Source organism: Ornithorhynchus anatinus, chromosome X5, assembly GCF_004115215.2.
Source record: "Ornithorhynchus anatinus isolate Pmale09 chromosome X5, mOrnAna1.pri.v4, whole genome shotgun sequence".
Taxonomy (NCBI): Eukaryota; Metazoa; Chordata; class Mammalia; order Monotremata; family Ornithorhynchidae; genus Ornithorhynchus; species Ornithorhynchus anatinus.
The window spans coordinates 41,668,444-41,691,501 of NC_041753.1; the positions used below are offsets into that span (position 1 = coordinate 41,668,444).

At 41.6% G+C, this 23,058-nt stretch overlaps 1 protein-coding gene across 6 annotated transcripts in view; it reads right to left on the reverse strand.

The window, feature by feature from the left end:
* LPAR1 (lysophosphatidic acid receptor 1) overlaps nucleotides 1-23,058 on the reverse strand; it is a 156,944-nt gene that overhangs the window by 70,521 nt on the left and 63,365 nt on the right. For all 6 annotated transcript variants that reach the window (XM_039910802.1, XM_039910801.1, XM_029055666.2 and 3 more), the window contains exon 2: nucleotides 20,667-20,837. In XM_039910802.1, the coding sequence (XP_039766736.1) occupies nucleotides 20,667-20,726 (60 nt within the window). In that variant the 5' untranslated portion in view covers nucleotides 20,727-20,837. The remainder of the gene's footprint in view (nucleotides 1-20,666; nucleotides 20,838-23,058) is intronic.

A 23,058-nucleotide genomic window follows, 5' to 3' on the forward strand; every position in this document is an offset into this window, starting at 1 on the left:
TCAAGAGGGTTAGTATGACCTTTGGGAGAATGAATGCCAGAATTTGGCACCAATGTGGCAACAAGATTCAGACCAAATTGAAGGAATGCAGGGCAGTTGGAGTGCCCAACCTTCTCTATGGCTGGCTGTGATAGTTGGACGCCCACCACAGATGCCACATTCGACATCTAGAGCAACTCCGGCGATGGCACTTCCGTACAGGATTCAATATCTACTAGTAATACAGGATCACAAACAATGAGGTCCTGGAATGCAGTTGCACCACCAGCATCACACATCATGTTTGGGGGGGGGCGTGGGGGGGGGAACAGGAGAGGACAATAGACGGCAGCAGGCTATCCCAACAGCTACTCTATGGTAAGCTGAAATGGTGTAGCTGTAAAAAGGGTGGAAAGAAGAAATGCTTAGAAGACACAGGGATGTGAAATCTCTAATGGCAGTGGACAATCGGGAGGCAGCAGCTGAAGACAGTTCAGCTTGGTGCACAGCAATCAGAAATGGGATAATTGCTTTGCAGCAGAGGCTTTGGGAAGATCGTGACACCAATAAGGAGAAACAAATATGGTGTCAGGCACTGTGGGTGACAGAGACAGAAGTGTACCACCGTGGGGAATTTTTACATATACATAACATGGAAAGGTGTCAGCCATACCCACTTTCACCAATAAAAAGCTCACAGTCTAAAGTATCACCTATGAATTTGAAGGCCATATTTCTCTTTGTTCTCTGCATTGAAATAAAATCCAATATTTGTGTTTCTTTCAGGCAAGCTTCACTGTATTCAAAGGGCAAGCTTTCCAATCTCATATGTATTCAATGGTCCTAGAGAAATATTTGGGGGCTGCCAGGTGGGTGAAAAGGGAAAGGCAGCTTCTGTGTTTCAAAAAAATTTCAATTCCCTTCTGTAATAAATTACAAAAGCTAAATATAAAAGACCACACTCATAAAAGTGATGACTGCATCCAAAGTTGTATGCCTTCATCTCTATATCATTACCTAAAAGACATTTATTGGAATTTCTCCTGCATGCATAATTCTGTGCTACTTCATAGCTCTGTCCTATTAACAGGGTTCTACAGCAAAGAGCAGTCATAGCACTTATTGTAGTGCTCTGCACACAGTAAGTGCTCAACAAATGTGGTCATGATCATTTATCCCCAGCTTCCAAATTCTACAAAAAGGCTATCAAAATTATTATCTTCAGCTCTAAGCCTTGCTGGTGTAGGAATGAATTAGGGAGCAAGGAATATTTAAGATTCTTCAATAAAGTTGACCGGAGACACATTATCTTTCCCTAAATGAGGACTTTGATTTTGGCTTTTTGCGCACCATCCATTATGTTCTTCTCATTTGCCCCATTAACAAAGGTTCTGGACAGACATGCATGTATATTCCTACCAAAAAGCCCAAACAAAGAAAAACTCCACTTTGCATGCACACTAGAATATTCTCAATGGGTTTGTGTACATAAGGGTTAACATACAGATACAGACTCACAGTGGCAGACTCACAGTGGCAGAGAGAGAGAAGATAAAGTTATCGTAAGGGATCTTAAGTTAAGGCAGGCCTCATACACTATAATCAAGAAAACTTCATGCAGGAGGTAAATTGGATTTTGATAGAATGAGATTAGCTTGGCTACTGCAAAACCTTCATAAAGGCCAACTCCAGGAAAATGTGTAAGAAATTTGTTAATTTCCTCTATTATTCTGATATCCTTTACTAATCACGTTTTGAATATTGTGATACTGCCTGCAATGTAAAAAATTAAATATATCTAAAATCACTGCACTGAGTAAATTATATTAAGATATACTAGGACTGAAATTTAAAATTACTGTAAAGGCTAAACTACAAAACAAAGAAGGATCTTGTATATCTACTCTAATGTTTTGTATGCTCCTAAGTGCTTAAATACAGTGTTCTGCACACACGAGGCTTCCAGAAAATACCACTGATTGGAGTGGAGAAAGATATAGGAATATCCTAAATAGTATTCAGATCACTTCATTCATTCATTCATTCAATAGTATTTATTGAGCGCTTACTATGTGCAGAGCACTGTACTAAGCGCTTGGGATGAACAAGTCGGCAACAGATAGAGACAGTCCCTGCCGTTTGACGGGCTTACAGTCTAATCGGGGGAGACGGACAGACAAGAACAATGGCAATAAACAGAGTCAAGGGGAAGAACATCTCGTAAAAACAATGGCAACTAAATAGAATCAAGGCGATGTACAATTCATTAACAAAATAAATAGGGTAACGAAAATATATACAGTTGAGCGGACGAGTACGGTGCTGTGGGGATGGGAAGGGAGAGGTGGAGGAGCAGAGGGAAAAGGGGAAAATGAGGGTTTAGCTGCGGAGAGGTAAAGGGGGGATGGCAGAGGGAGTAGAGGGAGAAGAGGAGCTCAGTCTGGGAATGCCTCTTGGAGGAGGTGAGTTTTAAGTAGGGTTTTGAAGAGGGAAAGAGAATCAGTTTGGCGGAGGTGAGGAGGGAGGGCGTTCCAGGACCGCGGGAGGACGTGACCCAGGGGTCGACGGCGGGATAGGCGAGACCGAGGGACGGTGAGGAGGTGGGCGGCAGAGGAGCGGAGCGTGCAGGGTGGGCGGTAGAAAGAGAGAAGGGAGGAGAGGTAGGAAGGGGCAAGGTGATGGAGAGCCTTGAAGCCTAGAGTGAGGAGTTTTTGTTTGGAGCGGAGGTTGATAGGCAACCACTGGAGTTGTTTAAGAAGGGGAGTGACATGCCCAGATCGTTTCTGCAGGAAGATGAGCCAGGCAGTGGAGTGAAGAATAGACTGGAGCGGGGCGAGAGAGGAGGAAGGGAGGTCAGAGAGAAGGCTGACACAGTAGTCTAGCCGGGATATAACGAGAGCCCGTAACAGTAAGGTAGCCGTTTGGGTGGAGAGGAAAGGGCGGATCTTGGCGATATTGTAGAGGTGAAACCGTTAGGTCTTGGTAACGGATAGGATGCGTGGGGTGAACGAGAGAGACGAGTCAAGGATGACACCGAGATTGCGGGCCTGAGAGACGGGAAGGATGGTCGTGCCATCAACGGTGATAGAGAAGTCTGGGAGAGGACCGGGTTTGGGAGGGAAGATGAGGAGCTCAGTCTTGCTCATGTTGAGTTTTAGGTGGCGGGCCGACATCCAGGTGGAGACGTCCCGGAGGCGGGAGGAGATGTGAGCCTGAAGGGAGGGGGAGAGGACAGGGGCGGAGATGTAGATCTGCGTGTCATCTGCGTAGAGATGGTAGTCAAAGCCGTGAGAGCGAATGAGTTCACCGAGGGAGTGAGTGTAAATGGAGAACAGAAGAGGGCCAAGAACTGACCCTTGAGGAACTCCAACAGTTAAAGGATGGGAGGGGGAGGAGGCTCCAGCGAAGGAGACCGAGAATGACTGGCCAGAGAGGTAAGAGGAGAACCAGGAGAGGACAGAGTCCGTGAAGCCAAGGTGAGATAAGGTATGGAGGAGGAGGGGATGGTCGACAGTGTCAAAGGCAGCAGAGAGGTCAAGGAGGATTAGAATGGAGTAGGAGCCATTGGATTTGGCAAGAAGGAGGTCATGGGTGACCTTAGAGAGAGCAGTCTCAGTAGAGTGGAGGGGACGGAAGCCAGATTGGAGGGGGTCTAGGAGAGAATGGGAGTTAAGGAATTCTAAGCATCGATTGTAGACGACTCGTTCTAAGATTTTGGAAAGGAAGGGTAGTAGGGAAATAGGACGATAACTGGAGGGGGAAGTGGGGTCAAGAGCGGGTTTTTTTAGGATGGGGGAGACGTGGGCATGTTTGAAGGCAGAGGGGAAGGAGCCCTTGGAGATTGAGTGGTTAAAAATAGAAGTTAAAGAAGGTAGGAGGGCAGGGGCGATGGTTTTAAGAAGGTGAGAGGGAATGGGGTCCGAGGCGCAGGTGGAGGGGGTGGCACTTGCGAGGAGGGAGGAGATCTCCTCTGAGGATACTGCAGGGAAGGATGGGAAAGTAGGGGAGGGGGTTGGTGGGGGGGAGGGGAGAGGCGGAGGGGTGACTTTGGGGAGCTCAGACCTGACTGTGTTGATTTTCGTGAGGAAATAGGTGGCCAGATCATTGGGGGTGAGAGATGGGGGAGGGGGAGGAACAGGGGGCCTAAGGTACATATAGACTTATACACTTTACTATTTAGACCCTTAATCATCCACATATTCATTTCTCTTTTTCCTCTCTTCTGAAATTATTTTTGTGTCTGACTCTCCCATTAGATTGAAAGGACCTGGAGGGCAAGCATATTGTCTTTTTTTTAATTGTGCTTGTTATGCACTCACTATGCACCCAGCACTGTACTAAGCACTGGGGTAGATACAAGACAATCAGGTTGGACACAGTCCCTGCCCCACACAAAGCTCACAGTTGAAATGGGAAGGAGCAGGATTTAATCCCCATTTTACAGATGAGGTAACTGAGGCACAGAGTTAGGTGACTTGCCAAAGTTCACACAGCAGACAGGTGGCAGAGCTGGGATTAGAACCCGGTCTTCTGACTCCCAGGCCTGTGCTCTTTCCACTGGGCCATGCTGCTTAGTACAGTGTTTGTACATGGTAAATTCTCAGTAAATTCTGATTGATTGAATCTGCTACATTCTTTGTGAAAATTAATATTTTCAAGATGTTCCTCCAAACTACTACAATATGGACACATTTAAATTTTAATTTAACTTAGAGAACATCTATTCTGGAAAAGCAATTTTTTTTAATATGATGATTACCGGTGTACTTGTTAAATACTAAACTATCAGAAAACTATATCCTATCATCTAAACTAAAAAAGTCATAGGAAAGACTTATTTTTTCATGTTCAGAGAAACCCAATCTTTCTCTTCATTACAAAGGTCATGTAGTTGAACCTTCTTGTTCCTGGCATTTCATGCTCACCTCTATCTCCTTGAAAATTCTCTCTCTCTCAGGGTCATTTTTATTTCTAAACAAAGATTTCTTCATTCTGTCATGCGAAGGTTTGCTCTTAAAAGGAAAATTACAATTGATGCATGTAGCCTTGAACATAAGTCCAAAAAAAATGGACCAGTCGACCACTAGATGAGGAACTTGGATAGAAAAACAAATCTTTCACTCTTATCTAACTAGTCTGGCATAAATTGCTATTATCTTATGACTATTTTTGTCAGGGCTGGGTTGAAGGCTGCTGCTACTTCAGAAACAAGTGATAAATTGTGATAAATTGCTAGCTAGTGCTCTGGAAGTACTTGCATGTACGCATGCATACGCAGCCACACACACGCACAGAACTCTACTGCATTTCTCAAAATCGGCAAAATACTATAGTCTGAAAATTTGCCTTCAGATGCCACCTTATCTACTAGCCAGCACCTAGCAACTCTACACATAAACTAGATTTTCATTTCTGTGCAGACCTCAATGCTGTCAATGCTTCCTATTATCTGAGTATTAGAGTGACTGAATAGACAAAGAAGGAGAAAAAAGAATCAAATCTAGGTAAATATGTCCTTTGGAAGGCTCAAAAACAATGGGTAGTGCCAACATGGAATTCAGATTCAGACTTGGGCAAATGTAGAGTCTAACCTTCTTACTGGCTATAAGACTGGGATCTACCCCAGATCCATATTGGACTTCTGGAAGATTCCACCAACACCCAGCTCTGCAGTACTGAACATAAAGTGCCAAGACAGGATCACAAAACATGAGGTCCTGGAACACAGTCAGACCACCAGCAGAGAAGCAAAGCTTGTCACATTACACCTACACATTACACATTACACCATGGGCGGGACATGTGAAGAGAACAGATGGCAGCAGGATATACAAACAGCTGCTCTATGACAAGCAGAAGTGGCAAACTGCAAAATGGGTGGAACAGAAGAAATGCTTTACAAGGCACAATGAAGCAAAAACTCTAATGATAGGGCACAATAGTGGCAAGCTAGGAGACAACACAGTAGCTAGCCGGGCAAGCAGCCATCAGAAGAGGGGTGACTGTCTAGGAGCAAAGGCTTTGGGAAGATTGGGATGCCATGAGGAAAACACCAAAATAGTATCAAGCACTGTGAATCACAGAGAGTACATGCATCCAGGGGGAACCTTCATCTGATTCAGAAGGGATTGTCAGTTACACATGGGTCTTGTCAGGCACATTCGCTCGTCTAGATAAAATCTCACCATCAGGAGTGGGTTCCATAAGCCCGTGTGGGTGTATGCATACTAATAAGGTTTAAACAGGAGGGACTCGGAACTAATATTCCTCCCCTCACTTCCTGACATACTATGTAAGCTTCACAGGGTAACAGATACTCCCTGCTGTAGTAAACCACCTCATGTACGATGTCTGGCGTGCCAGGGTCTTAAAAGAAAAAGAAAAGCCATTTAATTCTCTTTTCCAGTTCAGCCTCTTCTCCCTCTGCTTTACCAACCTTAAAAAAAGATACTGGTATACCCAGATATGCCAGAACATAGTTTTTCACTGTATGTTTGGCTAGTATTTTGTTTAGGAATTAGGGAATGTTTGTCTGAAAACAAGAGCCTGTTTGATACAAAAAGCCACAGTGTCAGGAGAAATGACACGAGCGGCATTGTTATGCAATGTGGGCTCTGGAGTGAGCTTTCCTTCATAAGGTTTGGAGAAGGAAAAAAGCTGACATTTCTGTGATTGAAAAATGACAATAATGATGATAATAATTGTGGTATTTGTTAAGCACTATGTGCCAGGCTGGAGTGGATACAAGCAAGTCACGTTGGAAACAGTCCCTGTCCCACAATCTTGATCCCCATTTTACAGATGAGGTAAATGAGGCACAGGAAAGTTAAGTGACTTGCCCAAGGTCACAGAGGAGGCATGTGGGGGAATCAGGATCAGAACTCAGGTCCTTCTGACTCCCAGCCCCATGGTCTATCCACTAGGCCACACTGCTTCAAATTAGCTTTTGTAGTCGAGTAGAAGAGGGGTTCCAGACCCCCAAAGTTAACTTTCTTTTGATAGTAAAAGAAGTCATAATGAATTGGTCAGGGTTAAGCTGGAAAAGAACTGTGTACCTATAGGGGTAAAAAAAAAACCAAAAACCCCTCTAAGAAATTAGACAGCTATAATGGCAGAGGAAAAAAAAATGTACAAGCTCAAAGTTCTCATGCTAAATCACTTACAGATAATACTTTTTTTAATGGTATTTGTTAAGACCTTACTATGTTCCAGGCACTGTATTAAGTGCTGAGGGAGAAGCAGCATAGCATAGTGGACAGAGCATGGGCCTGGGAGTCAGAAGGTCATGGGTTCTAATCCCAGCTCCACCACTTGTCTGCTGTGTGACCTTGGGCAAGGCACTTTACTTCTCTGTGCCTCAGTTACCTCATCTGTAAAATGGGGATTTTGCGAGCCCTACATGGGACAGGGACTGTGTCCAATCCAATTGGCTTGGCTTGTTCTACCCCAGCACTTAGTACAGAGACTGGCACACACTAAGTGCTTAAATACCATAATTATTATTATTATACAAAGGTGGACACAATCAATGTCCCAAATGGGCCTCACAATCTTAATTCCCATTTTACAGATGAGGGAACTGAGGCATAGAGAAGTGAAGGGACTTGCCCAAAATCACACAACAGACAAGTGGCGGTGGGGCCGGTCTTAGAACACAGATCCTTCAATTCCCAGGCCAATGCTCTTTCCACTAGGCTATGCATCCATTTCTGACATACAAAACATTTAAATACAGACCTCGAAAAAACTCAACAGTCTGAAAGGACTTTGACAGGAAAAAAAACTAGAAACTAAGCATTTCCAGTTCATAAGCTAATCTCTAAAGGTATGGGCATTCAATAAATAACAACACTTCACTTTTATATAGAGAGCCTCCAAGTATAGTTTTCTCAACATCCTGCAAAGATGGGGGTATGGATTATGAAGCCCATTTCACAAATGGTGGAACACAAGCAAGAAGAGTGAAACAGTTGAGTGACACAAGAAAAGAAAACGAAATTGCCAGAACTACAGTCATTATATTACTATTATATTCATTAAATGCTTACCATGGGTCAAGAACTGCTCTAAGCACTGGGGTAGATGCAAGTTTATCAGGCTGGACAAGGCCCCTGTCTCACATGGGGCTCACAGTCTAAGGTGGTAGGAAAACAGATAGTGAATCCCCATTTTGCAGATGAGGAAATTGAGGCACAGAAAAGTGACTTGCCCAAGATCACATAGCAGGCAACTGACAGAGTCAGGATTAGAACCCAGGTCCTTTGACTCCCAGGTCTGTGCTGTTTTCACTAGGACATGCTGCTTCTCACTTCGGACCTGACTCCTAAACTTTCCCATCTGCTCAGTCACAAGGCATTCTAATTGCCTGCAGCTTAAATATCATATTAAAAATGGTCTTGCTGCAATTAATAGAGAAATTTTATGTTTAGTGCTTAGAAAAATAAATGACTGAAACAGATTCCATAATTTTCAGAAAGAACCACAGCAAGAGCCCAGCTATCAATAATTCATATTACCCAATGAATGCAATGGGGACCCTTTAAGACTTTCTAAAAATTCAGCAGAATGCCATTTCTAGAGACTACCTAGATAGGTGGAAAATGCTCTATTAAAAGACTGAAAGAACAAACATTTTTTGGGTCATCAGCTATGATTTATATTCACTGTGACATCTAGCCTCATAAAACTTTGATGGACCAGGCAACCCATAAAACTTACACCTATTAACACTAAAAACCATTTCTAAAGCTTAGGGCAAGATAAGCTTTTTAGAGCTGCCAGAGCCACACACTGTCCCTCAGAGACATTTGTTTTGAGGTAAATACAGGAAAGTCATTTCCACCAAAAGTTCAGTCCATTTTCCCAGGTCTTTCTTGGCTTAAAGCAGGTTGGGCTTTCATTTCTTCACAAAAAGATATTCAGTAAGGCACAACTGAAGAGCTACATTGAATCTTACTATTCACCTCCAGTTGTGCCCAACTTCCCATTCTGATCAATCAGCATACATTTTGATCAACTGCACTGCAAGCATTATCCTGTTAAAAATGATTTTACTCAAATGAATAGAGGAATGTTATGTTGAGTGCAGAAACCTGAGATGATGTGAAATAACAGGCTTTCCAGCCAGTATATAGAGCATGTAGTCAACCTCTTTATTTTAAATAAACTATTAAGAAGAAATGTGAAAAAAGTACTTTTGCAAATTCTGTTACTAATGCACATATTTCTGGTGCCTTCATTTGAGGAGTTAGAAAAATCATATCAGTACAAATTCACAGAGTAGTTTATATTTCATCATTTGTGAATGGAGCTTTTCATATTGGACAATTTTAGCACAAGTTTATGGGTGATTCCAGAGTGCTTGATTATAATAAGCAGGTAGCAGAGGGAATATACACCAACTGTGAGTCGATGGAGGATAAGACCGTGTTATTAGAGCATGATATAACCTACAAAACACAGAGCTCCGATTGGTAATCATAGTTTAGATCAACACAGAAAGCCTTAAAAAAAAAGTCAACAAGGTATTGCTCATCTTTGCTTATTCATTGTAAAGTTTTCAGGAAAATACTTCTTGTGGTGTTTAGAAAGGGCAGCGTGCATGAAATAATGATAATGTTGGTATTTGTTAAGGGCTTACTATGTGCAGAGCACTGTTCTAAGCGCTGGGAGACATACGGGGTCATCAGGTTGTCCCACGTGAGGCTTACAGTTAATCCCCATTTTACAGATGAGGTAACTGAGGCACAGAGAAGTGAAGTGACTTGCCCACAGTCACACAGCTGACAAGTGGCAGAGCTGGGAGTCGAACTCATGACCTCTGACTCCGAAGCCCAGGCTCTTTCCACTGAGCCACGCTGCTTCCACAGTGTGGAAAGAAAATGGAGGCCAAGAAGAAGTTGATAGGCAGCAGTAGGAAATCATACACCCCATTAAAGCATTAAAGGGAAGTTCCACTGATTGTTAAATGAGCAAATACAACAAATAGAATGTCCTACTACAAAGGATCTGAAGGATTTCATTTGTGGTTTAAGCAAGAAACAATATGTTTAAGACAGACAATTCTATCATTTCCACAACTCTGTAAACCTTCACATTTTGCTCAAAGAGCATAAAAGACTAAGTGTGCATGTGGGGATGATCCAGCTGAATTACCTTTACCAATAAGCCAAACAATGTTTAAAATTACAATATGTAAGCTGATGGAAGGAATTTCACTTTTAATAGAAAACATGATTTAAGATGGAATAAATTAGTCATTCAGTGTTTACCTCGGCAAATATTTTTTTCCTGGCAATGTCCTTGGCTTCTCCATACACACAGAGCATTGATCTAACAACTTTTCTTTGATGAGCGTTTTAATGAATTCCATACCCACAACACATATATGGAAAATACTAGATGTAAAAGTAATATCACTTCTTTTTGGAGTGTGGATCTTGGAGATGACAATCAGCTTTATATCAGTGAATTAGCTATTTAAATCAAAACAGGCCAACCCATTAATAGTTTATTAAAGCAATATATGCTTTCCATGACACTTGAAGCATTTAATCCCATGAGAAAGCATTGATGCTTGTCAGTATATCTCAACAAATATCATATGCCTAAAACTGGGGGGGTGGAGAGGGAGGAAGAACGGGGGTGTTTATGTCCTTTGGAATTCAAAAATGACACTGCTGATAGTAAGATTTGTGTATGGTAATGTAACAGATAAGAGTTATACAGACTAAACCATTCTTCCACATTATGTGCATGAAATATAATTGGGTAGATATTCAGTAGGTCTGTTAGCTACTAATTATTCATTTCCTCATGATCAACAGCAGAAGTTTATCATCTCTATTGTGTTATTCAAAGCCTCCACAGATTTGTTTTGATTATGATCCTAATCTGTTTACTCACCTGGAAAAGAAAAAGGAAAAAGAAAAGAAGTCCTGGAATTGGGAACTGGACCAAAACTATAAACAATTCTCCTTAAGTGGAGAGAACAGCTCTACTGGTCCATTCCAAACTGAGCTAGCTGTCAACAGGCAGTAGGAATGAAAATCTCAATTTTACAAAAAGGGAAATGGATTTCCATAGATTTTAAGTTCTAAAAGGAAATACAAATTCTGCAATCTTCTCATTAACATGATGTGAGAGAGAGAGAGTGAGAAAGGAAAGGGGGGAGGGGAAAGAGAGAGGTGGGGAGGAGAGGGAGAGAGAACAAAAATACCCCTGGGAAACAGAGATGGATGAGCCATTGAGGAGTGGAGGAGGAGGCTGAACTTCTGTCCCCATCTCCATTGGGAGAGAAGGGTTCTCAGTCATCAGCTAGATCCTAATGGGTCCCACACTGGATCTTTCAGGTAGAGGGACAAAACTCCCAATAGTGTGACTGTCCCACCCACATGAGGACTATAACAACAGACCAGGCTCCTTGTGCCCAGAAATTAACTGTTCATAAGTAACCTGCCCCCAGCTAATAGTAATGAAGATGATGATGGTGGTGCTTACAATGTACCAGGCTATGGGGGAAGGTTTAAAATAATCCAACTGGACACATGGGACTCACATTCATAGAGGGCAGGGAAGGAAAAGATACTTTATTCCCATTTTACAGAAGAGAAAACTGAAGCATAGAAGTTGTCCCACAGCAGATAACTGGCAGAGTCAGTTCTAGAACTCCTTCCACTAAATCATGATGCCTCTGCAGTTGAGCAGAAACCTTGAACTTCACTTGAAAAAAAAGCTTCTTCCTTTCACTTTTGGGAATTTGTGGCTGAAGGACAAATAGACATATTTGGCTACAGATAGACACTGACGTTCCCTTAGCTCTGTGACCAGAACTGTATTAATCCAGGGACTCATTGAGTTGAAGTCCAGGGGATCTGGGCTAACTGTGGGGGGCAGGTTCCAAACGCCCCATAATTCATCCTTCACCTACCACATCCCCTGCCCCCAGCAGTAGCTGCGGTCAAGGATGGCCAGATGAAGCCCTTGAATTTGCACCCTTATTCACCCCTCCCTCAGCCCCTAGCATTTATGTATATATCCATAATTTATTTCTATTAATGTCTATATCCCCCTCTAAACTATAAGTGAGCTCCTTGTGGGCAGGGAATGTGTCTACTAATTATGCTATATGATACTTTCCCAAGTGCTTAATACAATGCTCTGCACACAGTAAGCACTCAAATACAATTGCTTGATTGAAGCACACATTCCCCCGATCACTTTCTCGTGTCAGAGCTTCCTCCCCTCCCTATCCCTGAACAGAGGGTGGGAGGGGTGCCAACCCAGCTCAATTTCATCACTAAGTTGAGAAAGACAGAGGTTCCCCCTCCGCCCACCCCCTCCCGCAGAAAAGACCTGCAAGGAGAGAAGATGGGCATGGAGAGTCACCTTCTACCTTTTGTGTTCTCCCCTTCCCCAAAATCTCTTGGCTGCAAGGACAGAGTCACATCAGCTAGAATCTTGAGAAAGCACTGCCCCAAGGCTGAACATGCCAATAGCCCCTAGTTTTTGCTGGGGGCAGGGGAAGAAAGAGCAGCATGAGGGAGTTAGCACAGAGACGGGGGAGGCTCCTGATCAGAGGCTAGTAGTCACTACATCCTCAATATTGCCAAATACAGCATGACCTGTTGATATCACAGATCAGGTGTGGGGACACACCCACCTGATCTTAACTTTAGAAGCCCACAGAATAAATTAGCCCTAGGCCTATGGTGAGGGTAGGGGTTGAACTCAAGCATGCCTGTGCCTAGGGAAATGAGAGAAGGCGGGGATGTCTAGTATTAAGAGAGAATGTGTGTTTGGGGTGGCAGAAAGTAACAAATTTGGAGATTAAAATTTTACAGGTTTAAAAGTTTCTAGGAACCCAATCTAAATGCTGCTTTATCTATAAAAAAGCTCATGATTTCTACATTCTACATTTGTCTTGCAGTATTACTAGGACTAGGATGGTCATTCACCAGTTTAAACCTGGGCAGCCCAGTTTTTGGTTGGCTTGACCCCTGTCCAATACCAACATAAAACCGGACCCTTTCATGACAATTTTAAAATTGAGCACTGAGCCTCACTATGCCATGGCTCCTACTGCTGAGTTCTAGCGTTCTGACACATCACAAGTTCATACAGACTTGGAAGGGAAACACAATGTCTCTGAAGTGAGGGGTGTCAGTGGTTCCCATGGAAAATTAGTCTAAGACTGACCCAAGTCAGGCTTAATTCCACCAAATAGCAACCGTGATATTATGTCACATTGAATGCCCAGCGTAACAGATATGTCACATGCAGCTCCTTGTCCAGAGATGCATTGGACATCACACATTATAGCTATATATGTGTACACATAAACACATATATATACATATTTGTCCTTTATATTTGAAGATGATACCACAGTGGTGAAATTTCCCTACAAAGACCAATGCAGGACCCACAGTGCCAGCCACATAACGCCCACAAAAAGGCCATCCCTTGTTCAACGTTTGCAGCACCTGGCATTGTTTTCACTTTTGTCATCTTGTTTCTCATTTCCTATGAAACTTTAGCTCAAAGAGCCATTCCTGTCTTGGTAGTAATATGCCAGTCCTCAGCAATTGACTCCCAGTTTTCAGGTGGGATGCAGCATAGCCTGAGGCTTGGTTTTACCATGTCCTTGAAATGTTTTCTCTTGCTTTCGGTTTCCCAATTTCAGCTCGCCATACAGTATCTGCTTTGGTATCCTGCTGCCGTTCATGCGCCTCCCGTGTCCCACCGAGCCAAGTTGTGCTAAGGTGAGCATAGCTTTGATGCTAGAAGACTGATTTCACTCCCGAACTTCATTGTTCGTGATCTTGTCATCCCATGTGATATTGACTGTGTCCCATAAAAAATGCCGATGAAACTGCCAAGGAGTCAGATGTGGCATCTGTGTGGGGTCCAGCTCTCACGGCCATACAGAAGAATGGACAACACCAGAGCTCTGTAGACCTTCAGTTTCGGCTGGAGCATAATACCCAGAGAATGTGTGGCCTTCTTGATTCGGGTTTCATACTTCCTTCTCTACCTTCGCATCATTAAACCTATTACTCTATTGTACTCTCCCAAGCACTTAGTACAGTGCTGTGCAAACAGTAAGCACTCAATAAATACAACTGGCTGACGGGTCAGAGTTCTCAGATAATAGAATTCTGTCATGGTAGTTATCTCTGTGTTGCCAAGGTAATCTTATGGGTGCATATATGGTTTCTCTCTTACGGGCTGATACGATTTAGTCATCTGCGTGGCTTCTTGGGTGTGGCTGTGAGGGTGCAGTCATATGCATACAGTCATTCTTGAATGACTGTCTCTAGGACTTTGGATGATGTACCAAGTCTGTGTTGGAAGAATTTCCCAGATGTGGATGCATATTCTAAAACCTGCCTCCAGATCTTTTGTTGCATCCTCCAACATGGTTGTATGGAATAAGTAGAATGGAACAGGGAACGCACTTAACCCTGCTTTACTCCACTGACAATGAGGAACGGATCAGACAGAGACTCTTGGCTCTGACCTGGCCAGCCATACTATCTTGAGTAGCCAACCTAGAAGGGATCCAGATACAGCAATAATCTGGATTATTTGAGTTTCAATGACTCCAATTCTCCCCTTGTCTGAGGAAGAAAAGAAGCATGAAACTCTTGGAGGCTGCTCAGTGCCATTTAAGGGAGGGGCTACATGGGAAAAAAATACAAAAGTAATCAACCAATAACATTTAGTGAGCACCTACTGCATGCACAACATTGTACTTAGCAGGCAAGTGGCGGATCACGGGCCTGGGAATCAGAAGGAGCTGGGTTTTAATCCTAGCTCTGCCACTTAACTGTTGTGTGACCTCGGGCAAGTCATGTAACCTCTCTGTCCCTCAGTTACCTCAACTGTAAAATGGGAATAATATACCTGTTCTCACTGCCCTTTAGACTGAGCCCCATAAAGAACAGGGATTGTGTCCAACCTGATTATCTTCTATCCACCCCAGTGCTTGGCACATAGTAAGCAATTAAATTAACAATTATTAAATGGGACTTTGCCATAAGAGAAAATATGTGGCTCTTCCAGGGTTAATGTCCATTAGCCTCCAGACACAATGGCTACAATTATGTTCTGGTTCAATACTCACTTGTTCTTTCCCTTCTTCCCTCCCCCTTGTCATCTTCAACCGCTGTCCCATATGTAGCTCACACTCTTAATCCCCATTTTAGAGTTGAAGTAACTGAGGCCCAGAGAAGTTAAGTGACCTGCCCCAGGTCACCCAGTAGACATGTGGCAGAGCTGGGATTAGAACCCAGGTCCTTCTGACTCCCAGGCCTGTGCTCTAATAATAATAATGATAATTGTGGTATTTGTTAAGCACTTACTATATGCCAGGCACTGTTCTAAGCACCGGGGTAGATACAAGCAAATTGTGTTGAACACAGTCCCTGTCCCACACAGGGCTCACAGTCTCAATCCCTATTTTACAGATGAGGTGACACAGAGAAGTTAAGTAGTTTGCCTAAGGTCACGTAGCAGACAACTGGTAGAGCCGATAATAAAACTCAGGTCCTTCCGAGTCACAGGCCCATGCTCTCTCCACTAGGCCAGGTTGCTCTTCTCTTACCTCAGGGATCTTCTACTACAACCTAGCCTGCACACTTCACTCCTCTAATGCCAACCTGCTCGCTGTAGCTCAAATTTGTCTATTTTGTCATGAACACCTTGTACACATCCTACTGTAGATCTGAGACATTCTCCCCCTTCATATCTGACAGATCATTTTTCTCTTCACCTTCAAAGCCCTACTAAAATGACATCTCTTCCAAGAGGCCTTCACTCCCCTATTTTCATCACCTGTGCACTTGGATCTGTACTTTAAAGGACTTGTTAAACACCCCACAGCACTTATTTACACATCTTTATACCCTGCCATTTTCCCTATCTGCAATTTCTTTTATTGTCTGTCTCCCTGTGAACTGTAGGCTCCTTGTGGGCAAGGATCGTGTTTACCAACTCTACAGGACTGTACTCTCCCAAGCGCTTAGTACAGTGCTCTGCACACAGTAAGTGCTCAGTGAATAGCAGATTGATAGCCTGTCTTTAAAGATCTTCAGGTAAGGATACCCCACAACTTTGCTCATCAACCTGTTCCACTATTCAACATCTTCTAAGAGAGAAAGTTCTTCCTATTTAATGGCTGAACTCATTTCCTCTTCTAATCTTGGTGGAAATGATGAATACCTGGTCAGCATCTTCCATACAAAAACAACTGTGTTCAAGTGTATTGTACTCTCGCCAAAGTGCTTAGTACAGTACTTTGTACATAGTAAGTGCTCAATAAATACTATTTAATGAATGAATGAAAGTATATTAAGTGTTAAGTCCTCCTTCTGCTAATTTGTTTTAAAACAAACCCATTTTTATGTATGGGCATTATTTTCCAGACTTTAATCCCTTGGATTCTTTTTCTTTGGATCTTCTACAAATCCCACACAAGTTACAGAGCCCCAAACTACCCAAAATACCTGAGGTGAGTAGAATATATATCAGGATTACCTTGTGGTTCCTTCTTATTACATGGGAGGCAGTGTGGCCTAGTGACAGCATGGGATTGGGAGACAGGAGACCTAGTTCTAGTCCCAGTTGTATCAATGGCCTGCTGTGTGACCTCAGGCAAGTCAATTAACCTCTCTAAACCTATTTCCTGATCTGTAAAATGGAGATAATATATACTTCTTCTTGCCTCACAGGGATATTGCAAGGATAAAATGAGATAAATGATCTGAAAGCATGCTACAAATTCAGGGTATTATTGTACTCCTGTTTATATAAATTAACTAAACTTCTTAGGACTAACTAGACTTTACTAACACTGTTTAATTGGAAGTACTGTATGATGGCAAAATCCTGTCTGGATCTTTTGGAATCCTAACTATTTTCTGAGGACCTAGTCAAGCCATTTCTAAATTCAAGAGTAACAGGCTTCAAATCTCTCTTTACAGAATGTGGTTTGTCCTCTATTGCTGGCATTGTGCCATTGGTAAATACCATGTGAATATACTCCTCATTTCCCTATTTTCCAGGTTCACTGATGAGTATGTCATGAAGACACTTAAAAACCTGAAAATGGCATGTGGAATGGAAACATTGATAATATTATTTTCAAGTCCATTTATGAGGTGGGGGGAGGGAAGCTTTTATAACTATAATCTGGGCAATAAAACAAAATGCTTCAAAAAAGCCCTATTGTCCCTATAAACACACTTAAAGCTAAAATAGGATTTAGCCTAAACTTATGCATTGAATTCCTGCCAAGACTATGTGAGAAAAGGGCACAGAAGGTATTTAAATTGAAATATAAACCCCTTCTATCTCTTCTATTATCTAAAAAAGCCAGTGCACAATCACATTTGAAAGACCTGGATTCAAAACCAGGTTCAAAGACATTTAGAATTGATAATATTAATTTTACTAATTTTTAAAAAGATTTACAGTGAGTGAAAAACACACTAATAGACACCAAAAAACCTTCCAGAATTTGCTTTTTTAAAAAAAAAAATGGTACTTGCTAACATTTACTATGTGCCCGGCACTGTACTAAGCGCTGGAGTAGATACAAGGTAATAAGGTTGGACACAGTCTCTGCCCCACACAAGGCTCACAGTCCAAATTAGAGGGAGAGGGTTTAATCCCAGTTTTGCAGATGAGATAACCAAGGCAAAGAGAAGTTAAGTGATTTGCCTAAGGTCACACAGCAGACAAGTGACAGCCAGTACTGAACCTAGGTCCTCTGGCTCCAAGGCCTGTGCTCCTTTCCTTAGGCCCCACTATTTCCCACACTACTTCATTTCTTTTAGTTTTAATCTAACTACGCTTAACTATAGGTCATGATTTGTTTCATACTTATGTTTAAAATCATTGATGTCAGTTATCCAGGAGATGGCAATGATTTAATAGAACATAATAATAATAATAATGTTGGTATTTGTTAAGCGCTTACTATGTGCAGAGCACTGTTCTAAGCACTGGGGTAAACACAGGGGAATCAGGTTGTCCCACGTGGGGCTCACATCTTCATCCCCATTTTACAGATGAGGGAACTGAGGCACAGAGAAGTTAAGTGACTTGCCCACAGTCACACAGCTGACAAGTGGCAGAGCTGGGATTCAAACTCATGAGCCCTGACTCCAAAGCCCGTGCTCTTTCCACTGCGCCACGCTGCTTCTCATGACATACAGTTCCCAAATGATTTAGAACATGGAACCTGTCTAAACTCATTATGATAATGAAGTCATCTACATTATCAGTAATGCTCCCAAGAGAATGGTATTTAACAACATGCTGTTGGTTTTTATTTTAAATACCAATTTGAACTTCCTGTTTACCTGGAAGCAGGCTACAGGCTGACTATGGGCTATCAGATGTCTTATATGGAAACTTTACTGCCTAGTTTGAAATTGTTTTGAAAACTTATTTTAGTGTCTATCTCTCCACTAGATTGTAAACTCCTTGAGGGCCTGTTTCATGTCTACTACTTCTGTTGTACTCTTCCAAGCATTTAGTACAGTGCTCTGCACAGAATAAGTGCTCAATAAATGCTATTCATTGATTTGATAAACTAGAAAGAGGAATGAGGAAATTCTGACCAATGGCACTAGGAGCCTTGTGGTTATTTCACTCACATCCAGGAAGCCTGAAATAGGTCCAGACTCATTTCACAAACCTCCACTAAGCAATCACATGATTAAAAAGATGGTCTGGACTTTGAAATGGTGAACCAGACATGGAGGGTCTTATTTGGTCCTTATTCTGAGAGCCATCCAGGTCCTGAATAACCTTTTGGGGCTGGGCTAAGTAAACATTCATAGTAAACTGTTAAAAAGACAACTTATCAGAAAGGAAAATACATTAAAATAGATTAACAGCAACCATAAACATAACACAGGTATTTTCAAAAATAGAAATATTAACTTTATCCATATGATTTTGTGTGAGAATGAGCAAAGCTTAGATATAAAGGTATTCCAGCTACATTAGTTGTGTTCTTGAAAACAGTTGTGTTATTAAAAAAAATTATCATCAACCACTGTTTCACTGGTAAATAAGAGGATGGGAAGATATGGCTCATAAACAATTGAAATTGTGCCCAGCTTCTGTCCCACGGGTGAAATTCAAGAAGGTTATAGAACTGCCCAACAACCCCCTACCCCTCAAAACACAAAAACAAAAAAAAAACAACACACAAAAACAAAACCCAGCAATTTTTTTCCAAGCAATATAATAGATTCTCTGACATTTTCTCTACGGTTCATTAGTAGGTCCTGGGAATGAATTTGTAACAATAATTACACTAATTAATAATTCTTAAATGCTTAGTACAGTGCTTTGCAAACAGTAAGCACTCAAATAGGATTGAATGAATAATAGTTTAAAGTTCAAATTCCAGTAATAACAACACTATTGAAATTAGTTCCTTCTGTAATGTTAATGAGCTAATAAGTGTTTGCCATATCATTCTCTGATCTTGAGATAAACAAGGGTGTGAAACAAATATTCCTACAGAGCCACATCACAAATTATAACCAATTCAAGGCAGTGGGTTCTCCTATTCTTACATCACATCCCATTCAAATCTCCCTCTAATGTGTCAAATTTTGGAAGAATCCTACAAAGGACTCTTAAATTGCTCTTCATTTAAAATGAAGAAAGAGCACATAAAAAACATATTCATAACGTGCCAAAAATGGGGGGGGAAACAGAATTCTCTGGCCTTCAAGAAAAATATTAAGATCTGAAAATGTAATGTATCCTGATATAGGGGGTGGGAAATAACTCCTATTTGCACTATACAAACTTCTGCCAAGACTTCTGAGCTCCTTGAGGACAAGAACTGTGTCTACTAACCCTACTGCACTCTCCCGAAAGCTTAGTACTAGGCTCTGCAGAGACTGGGTACTAAACAAATATGAAGGAGTCCATCAAAACATTTATCTCCAACATGGTTTAGTTGAACAGGGCTTTTGCTTCTATTTGGTGTTAGAGGGTTTACAATCAAAAATGCAAATTAGACTGCAGGGCCTGAAAAAAATTAGGCCAACTACCCCTTGCCACTACCCTAAAACAGTGTGAAGGTAAAAATTTGAATAAAAATGGAAAGCTTGACTCATGTCATTACTTTTGTCTGCTAATGAGCACTGCAACCAAATGTAACCCCACTGAAACATTAGTAAATATGTCCCAGAATGAATAAAAATTGGGTTGAGTGGGATTACATTACCTCATTGTTTAAAGACAACCCCGTTGGCTGGATTAGTTCTATAGAAAAACCTGGGTGGAGAGCACATGTAAAATTTCAAACACTGACATCTCATTCTGAAATATTCTTATAGTACTTAATTCCAGGCAAAAAAGGAATAGCAGCAACTCTGACTGGTAATGAGCTACTTCATCTATTTTGAGTTTGGAGTCTATATTATCAACTGTGTATCAAGGCCTTTGGATCAAAGACTTCTCTAAAAAAAATAACCAATTTCAGCCCAGATTATTTTGACAATTGGTGCAACAGTTTACCGAACTAAGTGACATCTCTGACAAAAGTGCAGTTACTCTTGTGGAGAACCTAAACATACCTCCAATGGCTTTCACACTGACCAATTTCAGAAATTCAAAGAAAAAAATTCAGGGTGTCAGCCTGAGCTACTCACCTCAATGATTTGTGGCTGTGATACCACAGAGAAGGGGGCCAGGGCAGATGGGGCTGCCATGGTTCCTCAGTAGATGTTTAGAAATGCTCTCTCCTCCAAACCAGTAGACCCTGACTTCAAATGCTGGAATTGATGATCAAATCCCACTCATGCTGAGATAGAATTTTGCTCCTAAAAGGGGACAAAAAAACAAAACAAAACCACACTTATTTAGACAAATAGAAATGGCCATTGAGAATGACATGCTAATGAGCTATCTTGGAAAGCCCCTGGAGAAAGGAATTCATATTTGGATCGAGGTTTGGGAAAATCCTATTTCTTAGAAATATAAGGAAGTCAATTTGTATGTTCATTTTCTCAAAAGGAAAACAAAAACTTTTCCAGGCTAATAGTGCCAACGAAACAAAAACAGAGCACCTAAGACTTTCATCACAAAAAAAGATCAGAAAAATACATTTCTGTCCAACTACCTAAATTCAATTAACAAGATGCCCCCAAAATACACCCTCATATACTTAGGTGTTATAAGAATGAGTTTATGATTTTGAAGAGCTCATTGTAGGCAAGGAATGTGTCTGTTATATTATACTCTCCCAAGAGCTTAGTACAGAGCTTTGCATACAGTAAGCACTCAATAAATACAATTAACTGAAGAATGAGACCTAGCTAGATAGAAAATATTACTTAAGTGTGAAAAACAATTCAGAATAGCAATTTTTTCATTTTGAGCATGGAGGGGCAAACTTGGGGGAGAGGTTTTGAGGGTGCACAATACTGGAAGCTGAGTTTTGAGGGGACAGACCCTTGAAGGGGAGAGGGGAGGACAAGGAGGAAAATATGAGGGGCACAGAGGCCAATTGTAAGGGAAGACACCTCCTTCAACTACATTTCCTTTGGCATTCTTCATTCCTCAAGCTAACCTACTCACTGTGCCTCATTCTCATCTCTCATGCTTCTGACTCTCTGCTCATACCGTATCTGAAAACTCCCTCCCTTTTCAAATATGCTGTCCCCATCTTCAAAGCCCTTTGAAATCAGGACTCCTGCAGGAGACTTTCTCCATTTTTTTTTCTTCTCCCCAGAAGACATTCCTCCCTAACTACCACCTCAGCATTTCCGTGCCAACTAGCATTTGGGCATTCAAACCCAATCATGGCAGCTTTACTATCATTATCACTGAACTATCACTGCATACAATAAAAATCAGTATCTTAAAAGGTGGCACTCAAACCATAAAAATATCAAAGACCTTGAAAATAGAGAGACCTGTAAGGAGATGGATGACAACATCACAACTTCCCCACGTGTGCAAGAAATCACAGCAACAGCCTCAATATGAATAGCAAATGGGAACAAATGGAGAACAGCAGCTTACAATCCATCTTGTTTCCCAAATGGTAGCAAGTGCTTGAAAGAGGAAAGGGAATGCTGCTTTTCACATTTTTTGTTGTTATTTTAAAGTTGCTTCCAGTGGATTTTTGCCACAAAACTACTGTCCTACATAAAATTCAGGATGAAAATTCCCTAGTTGGAGACTTTAAATTTAGAAAGAAACAAACAATGCAAACAAACAAAAAAACTACAGAAAGAAACTTCCTACTCCTCCCCACAAGTATGCCACCTATATAGGGCAATGGAGTACCAGCATTCCCAGGCAACAAATTCAATTGTGAGGATCCTCAAGTGAGTACCACTAGGAGATACTATCTTCCCTGCAATTTTCTAAGACTATGGGCCCAGAGTCTGTATGGAAAGCTGATTGATACCACCAGGTCTCCGCTGATAAGAATAACTCAGAGATCAAAGAACTACTACTGGAAAAGCAAGCAAAACATTGTCAACAAGTTGCAGCTCTTCAGGACACTGTCAGAAGGGATATTTTAGGAAGCCTGCATTGTGATATATGCGGATCAAGGAAAGAAACAAGCACAGTGAATGAAGAGATGCCAGCACTGCAGAAATCCAAGTCTGGGGGAACACTACCACAGCATTACTCTCAAAGGAAAGGATGGAATTCTGTAGAGACACTTTCACGCACTTCAACAAATCGTTTGACTATATCTTCCACCACTGAGGATGAAGGCCCTTTGACAAATAGAGACCATGACATCAAGGGAGGACAGCACCTCCATTCCATTTAAGTCACCATTAGATTATAAACTCCTTTCATTCATTCCATCGTATTTATTAAGCACTTACTGTGTGCAAAACACTGTACTAGGTGCTTGGGAGAGTACAAAGTAACAATGAACAGACACAGTCCCTGCCCACAACAAGCTACAGGGACATGCTCTTTGCTTCTATTGTACTATTTCAAGCATTTAGTACAGTTCCCTGCACATAGTAGGCATTCAAATGTCAGCGATTTTTTTTTAATGGCATTTATGAAGCA